Source organism: Pongo abelii, chromosome 16 (assembly GCF_028885655.2).
Source record: "Pongo abelii isolate AG06213 chromosome 16, NHGRI_mPonAbe1-v2.0_pri, whole genome shotgun sequence".
Taxonomy (NCBI): Eukaryota; Metazoa; Chordata; class Mammalia; order Primates; family Hominidae; genus Pongo; species Pongo abelii.
Genome location: NC_072001.2, coordinates 85,542,079 through 85,558,716, shown reverse-complemented (window position 1 = coordinate 85,558,716; position 16,638 = coordinate 85,542,079). Strand labels below are relative to the sequence as shown.

At 38.0% G+C, this 16,638-nt stretch overlaps 1 protein-coding gene across 1 annotated transcript in view; it reads left to right on the top strand.

Annotated features, from left to right (window-relative positions):
- The window catches only part of EFL1 (elongation factor like GTPase 1), a 131,817-nt gene that overhangs the window by 90,773 nt on the left and 24,406 nt on the right, over positions 1–16,638 (top strand). The window contains 2 exon segments of the mRNA NM_001132381.2: positions 7,716–7,847; positions 13,851–13,998. Coding sequence (NP_001125853.2) covers positions 7,716–7,847; positions 13,851–13,998 — 280 coding nt within the window.

Sequence of the window (16,638 nt, the reverse complement as noted above, 5' to 3'; positions counted from 1 at the left end):
TATTGGGTTGCCTTTTTTCCTTGATCTGTACGAGTTTACATATACTTACAACTTTTTGTTTCCTTTCAACATTGAAAGCCTCTCTTTGTAGCTTTTATCTTTGTAGGGTGTGTGTGTGTGTGTGTGTGTGTGTGTGTGTGTGTGTGTATAAATTTTAACTTTTATTTTCTATACAGGAGGTATGTGTGCAGATTTGTTACATGAGAGTATTGCATGATGCTGAGGTTTGGAGTACAGATTCTATCACTTTGGTAGTGAGCATAGTACCTGATAGGTAGTTTTTTATCCAGCCTCCCTCCCCACTCTCTAGTAGTCCACAGCATCTGTTGTTCCCATATTTGTTTGGTATCTTTTGTTTTGAAGTTTTTAAAATAATATAGTGAGTCTTACAAATCTTCAGTCTTATGGTATCATATGATTTGTGCTTTCAGGTTTTATGTTTCACATTTAGGTCTTTGATCTATATGAAATTCCTTTTTCTAGATGGTGTATGACGCAGATGTAATTATATCATTTTTTCACATTTCATTGGCTAATTGTTTCAATGCTGTTTACCGAATAGGCCTGCCTGTCTGCCACTGTTGCCCCTTTGTCATTTCCACATTCCCACACGTGTTGGTCTTTTTCTGGGCTCTTCATTTTTTCCCATTGATCTGTTGTCTAACAGACCACTGTCACTACACTGCCTATTTATTTTTATCCCCTGAGGTTGTGCCACTTGCTCAAGAAGAGAGTTATGAACTGACCCTTAATATTTTCCTTTAATCTGATCCACGACTAACAGAAATAGCTCACAGTTCAAGGTGCCCTCCTCTAGTTTCACCTACTCATTCAGGTTTTCTTTAGTTTTCGGTTTCTTTGATCATTTCAATCAGGACCATTTGTAAACCTGTGCTGAAGTTGCCATTTCATCCAGAAGTGACTCTGTTTCCTAATTTTAATTGGAAATATTTAGGATTTAAAGGTAGAAGGAATTCAGTTATGATTTCCTGGTTGTGTAAAGCCGTATCTCTTCTTCCCCTTTTCTTTTTGTCTTAAAACAAATTTCCAGCATTGTTTTCAACTATACTAAGCATTTTGTGCTTCTGACTTGCTGAATCTTGTGTGTTTCCCCCATTTATTTAAATCATTTGAGTTGGAATGCAGCACATGTTAAAGGAGTATCACTTAAAACCATGTGTTACTGTATAAAATATACATTTAGGTAAATGGGACAGGATACAAAACTCATAAATGGATCTGATCCTGAATATGAATTTATGCCTCATAAAGAAGTTATTACAACTTTCCTTGTAGTTAACAATATATACAAAAAAATTAAATATGCAATTTATGTCATACTCCAAAATAACTCTTAAATTTGATTAACAAATCTTGAATAAAACCGCTGCTGCTGTGACTGTTAGAACCACCACTGCCACTACTTCCATTTATTGCATAAAGTTAGAACTTTATAACATTCAAGTTCCTTGGATTCCAAATTGAACAAAACAAGAATGCATGTTGACTAAAGAAAAGAAAATGAATGGGATGGAAAAGTCTTTTCACTTGTGCCTTGTGCTCCACCCTGCAGCTGTCAATAATGATCCTGGTTTCTCACTTCGACATCCAATGGTGCCATTTCCACACCTCATCACTCCTTCCCATGTCCTCTGTGTGGTTATTTCCATACTCCTGAATGCCATTTTCTCCAGGAGGCCCATAACCTTTTCGGTTTCTGTCTTCACATGAACAAAAAGTATACTTTTCCTATTATAAGATGTGTCACATTGTATCATAATTAACTGTTTATTTGCCTTTGTCCCTCACCAGTTTTTAAACTCTGTGAAGACGGCAACTGTGCTCATGTGCACTCATTCATTGAGGAATCTATGAAGTGCCTATTTTGGTCCTTGCCATTAAAACTGAACTCATTGAAAGACTAACAGAAAGTTGAATAACTGTTTATCAATTATTTGAAAGCACAGCTTCCTGAGCTTTGAAACTTAGACGCCAAATGGAAAAAGCTCAAAAAGTTACTATAGAGAAAAAAATAGAAGCAAAATGAGAAGGGAAACTATAGTCTGGAGAGAAAAAAAATGTGAAAGAGTTCAAATGTTTATTACATAAAGAACTAATACAAATGATAAAAGTTATAAACCTAAAAGAAGAATAGACAACTGATTTGAACTAGTAATTTATCTGTCTAGTTGTCCATGCCAGGAATCTGGATTTTATTCTTGTTTCCTTCTTGTCCCTTCTTTCAGCTCCTAAAAAACCACCAAGACTTGGCAGCTCTACCTCAGTTCTCTCTAATTCCTCTGTAAGATCCCAATTTATGCTCCAAGAAAGGATCATAAGAAAGCCAGACCACCACCATTCTATTAGGAACAGACTGACCCAAATGGAGCTTCATTCTCACCAAGAAAATGATACAGTTGTGAGTGTGGGTAGATCCTTTTTGGGTAGATCCTCTGTAGGTTCTTTTTGTCCTGTTAGGGCACACCAAGAGATGATAAAATACTAGGCCCCACTCAGGCATTCTACTCTGTTTCCAAGCCCCAGATGGAATTTCTTCCACTATTTTAATCCTAGACCCCCACACTGAGAACCGCGTTATTCCCTTGATGAGAACCAAGCTCCATTGGGTCAGTCTGTTCCTAATTGAATGATGGTAGTCTGGCTGTCTCAGGATCCTTTCTTGGGGCATAAATTGGGACCTTACAGTGACACATTATAAAACTCTTAACTTGTTCAGGACACCGAGGGACAAGTTTCTACCTCTTCTCAAATACAAAGATAGTAAGCTAGCATATCTCCAGGAAAAAAAGAGTTTTCATTCTTTAGGTGTTACTTTTTCTTCTCATTTTACTGGGTAGTTTCTCTTCTGAGAAAAGGGCCCACAGATCTTGAAGTAATATGTGTAAGAACTATTATTACGTCTGTAATCCCAGCACTTTGGGAGGCCAAGGAGGGCGGATTACTTGAAGTCAGGAGTTCAAGACCAGTCTGGCCAACATGGTGAAACCCCATCTCTACTAAAAATACAATTAGCCGGGCGTGATGGCAAGTGCCTGTAATCCCAACTATTTGGGAGGCTGAGATGGGAGAATCGCTGGAACCCCAGGAGCCAGAGGTTGCAGTGAGCTGACCTCGCGCCGCAAGCACTCCAGTCTGGGCAACAGAGCGAGACTCCGTCTCAAAAACAAACAGACAAAAAACTATTATTAGCTCAGTCTGTTCCTATGAGAAGAAAAAAATTTATGACATAGTGATGTCATTGTTGCAAGATTTTTCCCTAAGGCCTACTATAACACCAAGAAGTTAAAGGGCAGTTGATTTAATGGACTTGTTTAGCATGATGGACAGACTTGACCCATCTTCTGAAAACCTTAGCTAAGCAATACTGATCCACTTTGGAGATGCTGGCCAGGCAGGCTTGGAAAAGGGTGACAAGAGTTATAAAGCGTGTGGATTCCCTGTTATTCTTTGTAGTTGAGTCAAAGAGCGCAGAATCTGAGTTTTGATGAAAGATGCAAAACCAAGGCATAAAATTGGAAACAGAGGATATGGGCTGCTTTGGTGTCCAAATGCAAGGGGGCCTAAAGCAGAAGATGGTCTTTCAAAACTAAGGGTTCTCACTACCTGGGGAACTTGTACTTAAAAAAAATCCTCATCTCTCTTCCAAAGTGATGTTCTCTCACAGGCATGAGGCTGTATGGATGTTCATGACATATGACTTGCATTTACTGCAAAGGTTTAAAGAGATCCATTAATTCAGCTTAAACAGGTTAACAGGAACAGGTTGATGGTTCTTGGGTGAAGAATGTTAAAGTCAGTTTGAAATAAAACTTTGGTGATTAAGAGACCATATTCTAATGTTTTTCCCACAAATTTTTAACATTCTAATAATGTTAGAATTAAATTGTAACAGTACAATGAAAGAGCACTTTACAAATCCAAATTTGCCTGAAGATGGTAATTCTGTTCCCTATCCAGACAGCTAACAGGCTCGCCCCCAGAAAGCAGTGTTAGTATTCACTAATGGTTTTACCATCTCCTGCTTGCCAGTGTAACCTCATCTTAGATTGATTAAACCTGTGCAACAGGGATTTGTTAAGAATAGAAAAAAAGTTTTCAACAGAAGGTGAATTCATCTCTCAAGCCTCACACAATTTTTTTCAGTCTCATATCATAAAAGATACTCTCCTTAATATTTGTTTCTGAAATTCTTTTTAAAGGGAAACATTTGGGACAGCCTAGAAAAAAAAATTTGGCTCAACAGTCTTTACAAAATACTGGTTTTTGATTATGAGGAATTTGAAGGGTATAGTATAAAGTCTAGCAAGGACCTATGTACCCAGTTGTCATTCCAGTCTGTAACATAGAGTTCACATGCCAATTTATTTAATTTTATTTGTTGTATAGAGAAAAATCAGGATCATAAAGGGCTTGGGTTTGATCATTTATCTTCAATCAGACAAAAGTACTGGTGTTTCTATAAAAACTAGAATTCTTGGCATCTAGTAAATTGCTTTAGCTCCATGTTCCTCAACCTGCTTTCTCTTTTATTTCTTGTAAATCACATGTACTTTTCTGATAAACATAAAAAAATACTGATGCCCTCTATAGTCCATGAAATGTGAAAGTAAATATAGTGACTAAAAACAGATCAATGGCACGCTAATTTTGAATTTTATTCCCCTATGCTATCACTCTTCCTATCCTGGGAATTCTGAAATGATTACACGGAGGGAACATACTTCTCATCCCCCAATTCCAGTTGAAAAATGCTTTAGCAAATGTGCTTTCTGTGAAGGAATTCTTTGTCCCTAATTGTTATAATTTTCACTAAAGTGACTGAAATGAAAATCACATGATTTAATTAGAAAAAAGAAGGACAAGAAGTTTATGGTTATTACAATAGTGTAAATTATGTGTGACAATAGAGAAGAAAAAGAAATATAAAAATGAAAATAGTGGCAATATTAGAATGGTGGGATTGTGGGTATAATGTCCTTTTTCAAGATTGTACTTGCTGATGTTATTTTTAAAAACAAAAAGTTGCTTCAGACTGTATTTTGTGTAAAGAACAAGTTGTGCATTTAATAATTGATAGAAAATCAAGAAATTCTCAAAAGGGATTTTAAAGTCACTTTATAGTGATTCATCTAGATCATCTTAATGGTCCTCCCTTTCCTAGATTTTAAAATTATATTTAAAAATAAGTAAAAATGTTGACATGTAGTACAGGTAGTGAAGTTTTTACTATCTTTGGAGCATTGCTTTTTCCATAAATTCTAATCTTAGCTATGAACATTGTGGTCTTGACTTTTTGTTTTTGGGAGAATTATAATCATGTTAGCAAATCTGGGCATATCTAAATAGCAAGAGTAGATTCGGTAATTGGAACAGCAAAATGTAAACCAGAAGTTCAAAGAGACAGTGTTTAAAATATACTGACCATCTGCAGCCTGCATCCGTGGTAATACAGAGGGAAGACCAGCATTTATCTTTTTTCATTGAAACCATGTGCTGTGTGTGCAGGAAGGAAATGCATGCTGGTCAGAGGTCAGAAGCAGGATGGATGAGGTTTGAAAGGGAATATTTACTATGGGGTTTTCCTAAACCCTTAGCCTCTTGGGAGATGTTATTTCTAGTAGACTTAGTGGAAACTTAGACCCAGATCTGTTACATCATAGTACCAATGGGAGATGTAAACAAGAAGCTATAGCCAGGTATCACTGTGTGTGCTGAGCTAAAATGTACAATAATAAGAAATTTAGACTTTGACCAAAGAAGTACACTGGATGTACAGGAGGAATTTAACATCCTGGAAACTTTAGTCTGAAGAGGATCCCATGCACACGAAAGGTCTGTAAATCATGTCCTGTGCTGATTGGTTAAAGGAGCTAATGATACTTAATGTGAGGCAGAACAGAGTTAAAAGGATCTGACAAATGCTTTCAAAATCCAAAAGGTAGTTGGTGAAAGTGGAAGAAGCAACTTTTCTGTGAACCTTTGGAGAACTGAACTAAGAATGATGTGTGGAGATGGGGAAAGACAGATTTTAGAATAATGCAAGGAAGATTTTCTTAAAGTTGGAGCTATCTGTTAATGTAGTGAGGTGGTAAATTCTAGTGGATGTCAGAGGGTAGATGTTCAGGTGGATGTTAGAGGGAGGTTTCCATACTGTGTAGTCAGACAACACGAAACCTCTAAGTTATCCTCCAAGTTTGTGTACCTGAAGCCTCTGCTTCAGTTCCTCTCCACCAGTCTGGGATGTGTGATTCAGTGGCCTCCCGTCGCCCTGTACCTTTACATCAATTGGTCAACTAAGGACAGCAAAGTGATTTTCTTTGTTTCCTTTCCTCAACCCAAAAGCACAAAAATGGCCCGTGTGTGTGTGTGTGTTTCTCTCGCTCTCTCTATCTCACTCTCTCTCTTTTTCTCTCTCCTGTCCTATCCTTTCCTGTCCTTTTTGACAGGGTCTCAGTCTGTCACCCCGTCTTGAACTCCTGTTCTTAAGCGATCCTCCCACCTCAACCTCTCAAGTAGCTGGGACTATAGACAGGTGTGCACCACCATGCCTGGCTGATTTTTTTGTAGAAAGAAGTCTCACTATGTTGCCCAGGCTGGTCTTGAACTCCTGACCTCAAGTGATCCTCCTCGACTTCCCAAAGTGCTGGGATTGCAGGCATGAGCCACTGCACTGGCCCTTTGTATGTGTTTCTTAATTTGTTCTAAAATGTTGTCTACTTATACTCTGGGTGTGAGATTCAGTATGCCTCTTTATCACTCTTTTTTTTTTTTTTTTTTTTGAGGTGGAATCTCGCTCTGTCGCCCACGCTGGAGTGCAGTGGCACGATCTTGGCTCACTGCATCCCCCTCCTCCCAGGTTCAAGCAATTCACCTGCCTCAGCCTCCCAAGTAGCTGGGACTACAGGCGCCCGCCACCATGCCTGGCTAATTTTTTGTATTTTTAGTAGAGATGGGGTTTCACCGTGTTAGCCGGGATAGTCTTGATCTCCTGACCTCGTGATCCGCCGGTCTCGGCCTCCCAAAGTGCTGAGATTGCAGGCATGAGCCACTGCACCTGGCCCCTTATCACTCTTTCTAAGACATTCTTTTTCCTTTCATCTGCTCAAAGACAAATATGCAACCTTCAGAGTCTCATGCAATCATCAGCCAAAAGCCTGAAGTGAGTGTATGGCAGGGGGAAGGGGTTGACTAGGATTCTCTTCTAAAATAGAGGGAGTATGGAGGGTGGCTTAGGGTAACATACTACATAGCAACATCACATTTTAAGTTTCTAAATTCCCTTTACTCGTATGCAGATGGATTTGGCAGAAGATTATTTCAGTAGAGACCCATCTTCATCAAATTAATATATTTTTAAAAACCAACTAAGTGTTAGAAACAATCAGTGTTTTCAGACAAATATATCTGGAAGTGATCATTTCTGTGGTCGAAGTAGCTATGCATTAGCCCAATCTGATATAATAGGATTTGTACATGTGGGAAACAAAAGGCAGAATTTCTGTATTTTGACAGCAATCAAATGGTATCCAGGTATACAAAAAAAAAAAACACAGTGCAGGTCTGCCTCATTTCTTGCAACATTTTGGAAGCATTTGGCTCTGTGACACATATACTGGGTTGATGCTGCTGTTTTTCTAACATAAATTCAGAATTTATCATCCCTTATTGACTGTATGGATCTTTTCTTCCTACAGGAATAGGAGGCCTTCAAGATTTTGTGCTGAAATCTGCAACACTGTGTAGCCTGCCATCCTGCCCACCATTTATACCACTCAACTTCGAAGCCACTCCTATTGTGAGAGTTGCTGTTGAACCGAAACATCCAAGTAAGATAAACTTATTTTTAAAAGCATATGTTTATTATACTTTTAAAGCATACGCATGTATTTAGTATTTGATTCCTCATTACTTGTTTCAGCAGTATATAATGAATTTTCATTGAGGTCTATAGTAGAAGCAACTCTTCAAACGGCATCTAACCTGTCTTAGGAACATGCCATGGTTACAGGTACCTTTGCTGTCCAGGGAGACTGCATCTTCTTGATGGCAAAGACGAGGTCATCTCTACATCCCCCACAACCCTGGCATGGGATTGTAGCTTAGCAAAGCTCATGTTTATTTATCTATTTATGTATTTTTTTGAGGCGGAGTCTCACTGTGTTGCGCAGGCTGGAGTGCACTGGTGTGATCTCGACTCAACCTCTCCTGCCTGGGTTCAAGCGATTCTCCTGCCTCAGCCTCCTGAATAGCTGGGATTACAGGCATCCACCACCACACTTGGCTAATTTTTGTATTTTTAGTGGAGACGAGGTTTCGCCAGTTGGCCAGGCTGGTCTTGAACTCCTGACCGCAGGTCATCTGCCTGCCTCGGGCTCCCAAAGTGCTAGGGTTACAGGCGTGAGCCACCATGCCCAGCCAAAGCTCGTGTTTTATGTGACTTCTTCTTAGTTGGAATCTTATCTCAAGCTCGTTAGTTCAGAATCCATCATTTGCCTCTTCCCTCTAGGTTTGACAGATTATCTGCACACTGAGAATTTCCTGTCTGTTTAGAAACCACTTTCTGCACCTTTCCTGCTGGCCACCTGACATTCACATACGCCTGACCATATAATAACAACTCCTTAGTCTTTGGCTTATAGTATTTGCCTAGTCAATCCTTTTTTACTTTTGTTTTTCACGTCCCATGACTATTGCTAATCCTGAATCACTGTGACTCTGCTATTCCAGTGCTAGTGATTGTCAGTGAAGAATCTCCAGACCATGCTTTAAGGAAACCAAAGAACAAATGGTAAAATGGCAGTTTTCTGTTGAGATGTATAATGGCCTCATTGCTCCTGAACATATGTATCCCTCCTCTCCCTGTAGCTAAGCCTTCTGAACTCATTGCTCTCTCAAGTTCTAAGACATACCCCTAGCCGTTAAGGATCCCTGGATCCCCAGAGCAGATACTTGGAGGACTGGACCTCTGACCTTTGGAGCCAGCCCTAGTAAATAGCCATCTGCCTTCAGCCTCGAGATAGGAATTTTCTGTGGGCCGTCACTGTGGACTGACACAGTGCCTCGGTTGCTGCACGGATTTATCCCATTCTGTGTAAAACATGCTTCCTCTTTTAGGCTTGTCCAGATCCTGGCCTTTCATGATTTTGTTCTTTTATTCTACTCACTAGGCTGGCTCTAACCCTTGTCTACCGTGTTCAATCCTAAGAAATACATACAAGAAAGCTCAGTTTTATTTAAGTTGTGATATTTGAGTTTGGCAACCATGGCTTATTCTTAGATGTTTCTACTATTTATTTGTATCCTCTTTCTTACTTAGTTTTTCTCTGTTGCATTTGCACATACATTTTAAAAATAGGAAAAAATAATTTAAGCCATAATTTTACTTGTTTGTTTATTTATTTTGAGACACGATCTGTCACCCAGGCTGGAGTGCAGTGGCTCAGTCACAATCACGACTCACTGCAGCCTTGACCTCCTGGGCTCACGAGATCCTCCTGCCTCAGCCTCCCAAGTAGCTGGGACCACAGACATATGTCACCACACCCAGCTAATTTTTTTTATTATTTGTAGATGGGTTCTCCCCAAGTCGCCCAGACTGGTCCTAAACTCCTGAGCTTAAGCAGTCCTCTCACCTCAGCCTCTTAGAGTGCTGGGATTACAGGTGTGAGCCACTGTGCCTGGCCTAAGATGTGATATTTTAATAATAGAAATTTATAATTTTTAAAAGGCTCTGTTGTGGTTATGTGCTAGTCTGTGGTCTCTGTTATGGAAGCTAAGTAAAAGCCCAACCCTAAAGAACCAGCTTCTTTGAAGGACTGGCTACATGAGATGAAGGATTCTAGTACCTAGTGTATTTCCTGTCCTATAGCTGACTCATAGTAAGATTAAGTTCCTTTCCTTTCCGTAAATGAGATAGTCTAATAAATAGAATTATTCAAGATTATCAATTTGGAGGCCAAAGTGTACTTCCTCATGTGTTTACATTAAATTTATCTGAACTTTGTAAAAAATAAACTAAAATGGTTAGAAGGGGCACATAATTTTCTTCATAATTTTAAAAGGAGTATTGCTGTTTTCTTCCCTTTAAGTATATTGTTTTTACTGGATTTACCATGCATTTATTGACTGTGTTACTGAAGCAGCCCATTTGATTTTTCAGTGTCTGAATTTTGTACTCTTTGTTTTGCCTTCTTGGTGTTTTTACATTGTCCACATGTTATTTTACATTCAGAATGTCTGAGGAAACTTCCCTTCCTTCTTCCTATGAGCTTTCAGAGGATATTTATTGTCCGTTTACTCTTTGCCCTAGTAACTTATGCTCATCCTTATTTTGGGGCAGTGACCCCTTTATTCATAGATTACATGTCTGATGACTATTGGGATATTTCACTCTCTTAAAAGACTTTGCAGTAATACCGCCTCTGAGAGGCACTGGACACATTCATTGTTTTTCTTGAATAGACCACATATCCCCATGTCCTCTCTTTTTTTTTTTTATTGTGACAACTAGATTAATCTAGAAGACAACAGTTTGCTTCTTTTCTTTCAGGGAGAAGCAAATCATGAGCATTTGTTCTTCCACTTTTCTTTCTCTAATTTCCCAAGTGGGGGTCAAAATGTCATGGCAGCCACCCTCTACTTCATGCCCACAGGTCAACTACAAACTCAACACAGAGAACTACAAATGTTCCAAAGCAATTATTATTTTCTTCATTATAATTGATCCTTACCGTATGCCACACACTGTACTAAGGATTTTACATTGATTATCTCATTTAATCCTCCCAAAAGCCCTGTTTATTAGGATACTCTTTTTATTCTCATCTTCACATGAGGGAAACTGAAGCTTAGAGAAGTTAATTAATTTGCCCAAGGCCATACAGTTAGGAAGCAGTGAAGTCAGGATTCAGATCTCTGCCTCAGAGACAGTGCTGGATCTTCACTTGTGGGAATCCAAGAAATCCTGTTTATCTGAGATCAGAGTAATTTGTTTCTAGAATTGTTTTATCCTTTATCCATATTAGTTAAAAAAAAATTTTTGATACCTATGCTTATATAGATATATGAATTTTTGTGCTGTTTTATATACATTATGAAATGCAAAATAGAAATTATTTAAAAATTAAGATGAAAATCAAATACCTAATTTTATTTGTATTTGATGAAGGTACCTACAGTATGTACATATAAGTATATATAATATTGATTTGTGATTGTGGCTTATAATTATTTTAGTTATCTAATACTATGTAACATATTACTTCAAAATTTAGTGGCTTGAAACAACACTTATTTTTCATAGTTCCCTTGGCCTGGAATTTGGAAGGGTTCAGCATCGTGTCTCTCAAGTAGTGGTAGTCATACATCACCTTGGGCGGTAGCCATCTGAAGGTTTAACTGTACTTCCAAACATGGGCTCACAGGTTGGTGCTGGCTGGGGAATCTCAGTTCCTCTCCACATGACTGAGTGTCCTGCATGGTGATTGGCTGCAGCCAGCATTGCAAAACACTAAGGCAGAAGCTATAATGCCTTTTGTGAACTAGCCTTGGGAATCACACATCATCCTTTCCACAGTGTTCTGTTGGTCACACAGGCCAGCCATGACTCACTGTTGGAGAGAGCTGCACAGGAATATGAATATCAGGAGGCAAGGATGATTGGAGCCAACTTGGAGGCTGGCTACCACAATAATGCTTCCTTTTTTTTGAAGGTCTTGCCTGAACACTTTGTGATATAGCCATTCCGAGGTCGGCTTCTAGGTTCCATTTGTTAAAACACTTGATTTTAATGACCATTATCACTGGAAAAGGCACCTCACAAAGTTGCATAGTCCGAAGGGAAGAATGATTCATTGGCTTCCTTTAGTAAATCACGGAATCCATTTTAGATTCCCATTTTCCCAATTACTAAAAGGTTTTGGTAAGATGTAGATAGTGAACATCTAGTTTTCCTGATGGCAGTCCATTTTTCTTACACTAATTAGAAGATTTGTTAATTCTTATATCTTTATTGAACTATCCATTTGGTGATTTTAAGAACAGGTTAAGAAAATCACCTTCCAAATTTTAAGAGGTTTTTGTACATTATACATGAGGTATTTATGTTATCTTTGGCAACCAAATGACTGTCAGCGGCAACATTTTCAAACACCTAATTTCAAAATGTTGTCTCCATGTTTCAAATTTCTTTTGAAAAAAAAAAAACTTTTCTTATTGTTAAACTGTTACCTTTATTTTACCTTGAAGAGACAGATTTAAGAGTGTATATATTTTTTCAAAAATATTTGTTGGGATCTCATCTTGGTGATAACCATTGTTTTTACTTTATAATTTGTTTGATGGAGAGCTGACAAAAAGCTTTGCCATTTCTTTTTTTATTATTCCCATGTGCTTATGTTATTAGTATTATAGTATTATCAGTGATATCTTTGCAGGAATGCTTTTAAGCCAGGTTTAAAATTCTGTGAAGGCTTAGTTAATACTAGATATTATCTGTAAATCCACTTAATTAGACAAAAGAAAATTACAGTATGCCAAAAAGGAACAAATGAAGGTGCCTCTGTCAACCCTGGACACAGTGAAATCCCACTTCCCGTCTTCGCTTGGGATTCTTTGCATTGCATATGTGGCTTTTGATCACCTCACCTACAAGGGTGCTGGCATCCATCCGCAGAGCATGGGCTCTCTGGCTGGCTGCCCAGCTTCTAAACCAGGTTCTGCCACTTAGTTAGTCTGGGACTTTGAACACAAGTTTATTAGTTTCTCTATACCTGTTTCCTCATCTATAAGATGAGAACAATAATCATACCACCTCATCATTAATGAGCTCATATATGTAAAGTGCTTTTCTGGCACATTGGTAGTGCTATGAAATGTTAGTTATTATTAGAACTTTATTTCAAAAATAAATAGGTATAGAAATTCTAATATTCCTGCTCCCAGTTAATCAATTTTATAAGGCATGTTGAAAATCATTGCATTGCAGAAAGTTCCTGTGATTTTGTTTGTTTGAGATGCTGAAAACCAAGCATTGAGGAATTGCTAAGTCTTTTCTTCAAATGTAGAATTGAAACAAGCCTGCATAAAAACATCTTCAAGACCAAGGTTTCTGCTAAGGCAGCTGCAAGAGACTTCCTTGGACCTGCCTTGAGGGAGCAGTAGCAGTTGAGTATGTGGAAAGGGGGTGAAAAAGTAGCTAAACCCAAGATGTAGGTCACAGTCCCCATCCCTACTCTCAACTCCCAGGAACTGTAGGGAAAAAGCAATTATATATGAAAAACACATGCAGAACACAATGCAGAAGATGCCTTTAGCTCACTAGATAAAGTAGCTAGTTAGGGTATTCTAAAACCCAAGTTCTATCAAGCAGTTTCACAAATAATTATTTTTAATATGAGGCTCTGGTACAGTTTCTTGAATATCATATTAAATGTTTCTTTTGCTTATTTGTTGATTTTATAGGTGATGTTTGAGGAAATGCTCTGTTTCATTTCTAGGTATATAATGTATGCATTTGTTACAAGAATTAGGTGAATTCACAAGTAGAAAGATGGTAGCTTATATCTGCAGAGTATTTGAAGAAGTAATATAGATCAGCTTTGGGAGTCTTGATGATAAGCTTGCGGGTGTGTCATGTTTGCTATCTATACAAAAAAATTACTAGAAGATAATGTAATTTTCTTCACATCACTACACTATCTGGAAGAAAAATAAATTGTTGTTTTAAGAGTTTATTTCAATGTAATTTTCCCTTCAGTAGCCAGAGCCATTGTCTTTGAATTGTGTTAGTTCTTATATCCTATTTAATCTATTTCATTTTGTTAACCTAGGTGAAATGCCTCAGCTCGTAAAAGGAATGAAACTGTTAAACCAGGCTGATCCCTGTGTCCAGATTTTAATTCAGGAAACGGGAGAGCACGTTTTAGTCACAGCAGGAGAAGTCCACCTTCAGCGATGCCTGGATGACTTAAAAGAAAGGTTAGGTGAAAATGATAGCGATGGAGAAATGATAGCTCTCAATCAATGGGATGTTTTAGTGTTTCCTAAACCAGTTGAACTTAGACTGTGGCTTATTTTTGGAGAAAAATGAAATGCCCTCAATTCAGACATGAACAATTATTCAATTGTAGACTTAATTTTTAATAACTGAAAAATGGCATTCACCGCCTACACTTGAATAATTTTGCATTTTTAGTTTAAGTCATAAAACGTTTTTCTGTATATGTATTTTACGTTAAGCATGTACACAAAACACACAAAATACCAGGACAACAAAACAAAATATTATTTTGTAAATGTTGGCTATGTAATTAGGATAGACTTCTTCTCTTATTGATGTGGTCTTTACAATGTAAACCTTCTGGAAATCTTTATGTTTTTCTATAAAGATGATATGTATTATAAAATGGGCATCCCAAATATTTATAACAGGCATTTTTCTTCTTTGTTCCAAAGATAATGTATGTTTATTGCAGAAATTAGGAAAATACAGAAGAAGAAAAAGAATCATTCAGGTACCATGCAGAAATAACCACCATTACATTCAGATTCATAAATCTGCACTGTTGTATGCATATTCAAATATACACAAATAGCTATATACACAGTTCTGATTATTTGGTTAAGATAAACTTCTGGAAGTATTATAGCTAGCTCAAAAAGTGTGCATATTTTTAAGGATTATGGTCCATATTTTCCTCAAGAAAGACTGTTCTAATTTACATTATAACTAGCAATAAATATTTGAACATGCCTCTCCTCAGACTTTTGCCAACTTTGCAGTTTATCATTTTCTAAAAATTTCACCAGTCTTGAAGACAAATGAAAGATATTCATGATTAATATACATTTCTGTGCTTACTAGTAGAAAAAATTATAAATTGCCTGGTAATGGCCTTCCTTCTTTTTGTTTTTAAAATTTCTGGGACTATCATCATAATCATAACTAAAATAATAATTATAAATGATTGATATAATTATATATTAAATATTATATAACAGTCACTGTGTTAAGCACTATTTATCTCACTTAATCTTTATACCACAGTAAAATTGGTGGTAGTAGTAACTATACAACAACACCTGGTACTAATAATAGAATAAGAATGCTGCTGGCCAGGTGCGGTGGCTCACGCCTCTAATCCCAGCACTTTGGGAGGCCAAGGCGGGCAGATCACAAGGTCAGGAGATCGAGACCATCCTGGCCAACATGGTGAAACTCCCTCTGTACTAAAAATACAAAAATTAGCTGGATGTGGTGGTGTGTGCCTGTAATCCCAGCTACTCAGGAGGCTGAGGCAGGAGAATCGCTTGACCCGGGAGGCGGAGACTGTGGTGAGCTGAGATCGCGCCACTGTACTCTAGCCTGGCGACAGAGCAAGACTCTGTCTCAAAAAAATAGAATAACTGCTGCTGCATTTATGTGGGATTTTGTAGAAGCTTCTACCAGATTCCAGAAACTAGACCACTACCTCATAATGTATTCAGAAATTTATTTCAGGTGGGTTATGTTGGTTAAAATGTAAAAGGCAAAACCATGAAGTGTTTAGAAGATAGTATAAGAGAATATCTTCAAGACCTCAGGGTGGCAAAAAGCTTCTTAGTAGAATATTAAGAGCACTAATGACAAAGGAAAAGCTTGATCATCAAAAGACACTATTAAGATAATAAGAAGGCTGACCACAGGGTTAGAGAAGACCTTTATACCACTTGTAACAGACAAGAGACTTATATCCCCAATATAGAAGGAATTCCTACAAATAAATGAGAAGAGCAGCAATCCAATAGAAAAACTGTACGAAGACTTGAAGAGGTACTTCATTTATTTATTTATTTATTTATTTTTTGAGAAAAGGCACTCCCATTGCTCAGGCTGGAATGCAGTGGTGCACACTCAGCTTACTACAACCTCCGCTTCCTGGGCTCAGGCAATTCTCCTGCCTCAGCCTCCTGAGTAGCTGGGACTACAGGTGTGCGCCACCACGCCCAGCTAACTTTTGTATTTTCAGTAGATACGGTGTTTCACCATCTTGGCCAGGCTGTTCTCAAACTCCTAACCTCAAGTGATCCAACCTCCTTGGCTTCCCAAAGTGCTGGGATTATAGGCATGAGCCACCGTACCTGGCCTTCATAGCAACAAAATTTTAGTAGCCAAAAGTTGGAAACAACTCAAACATTTAAATGGATAGATAAGTAAATAATGGCGTATTCATACAATGGAATTCTATAGAATGATCTCAGTGAACAAAACTACAGCTATATAAAACATAGGTGAATCTCACAATATAATGTTGAGCAAAAGAAGCCACTTCACTTCCCCCAAAAACTGTTTGTTTGTATTTATATGAAGTTCAAAACATAGTGCACCGGGTTGGGTAGCACAGCAAGACCTCATCTCTAAAAAAATAAAAATAAATTAGTCAGGCAGGTGGTGCATGCCTGTAATACCAGCTACTCAGGAAGCTGAGGCAAGAGGGTTGCTTGAGCCCAAGAGCTCGAGGCTGCAGTGAGCAATAATCACACCACTGCACTTCAGCCTGGGTGACAGAGCAAGACCATGTTTTTAAAAAAGAACAAAAAGAAGTGCAGTCCAAACTGAACTGTGGAGTATAAGGGGTT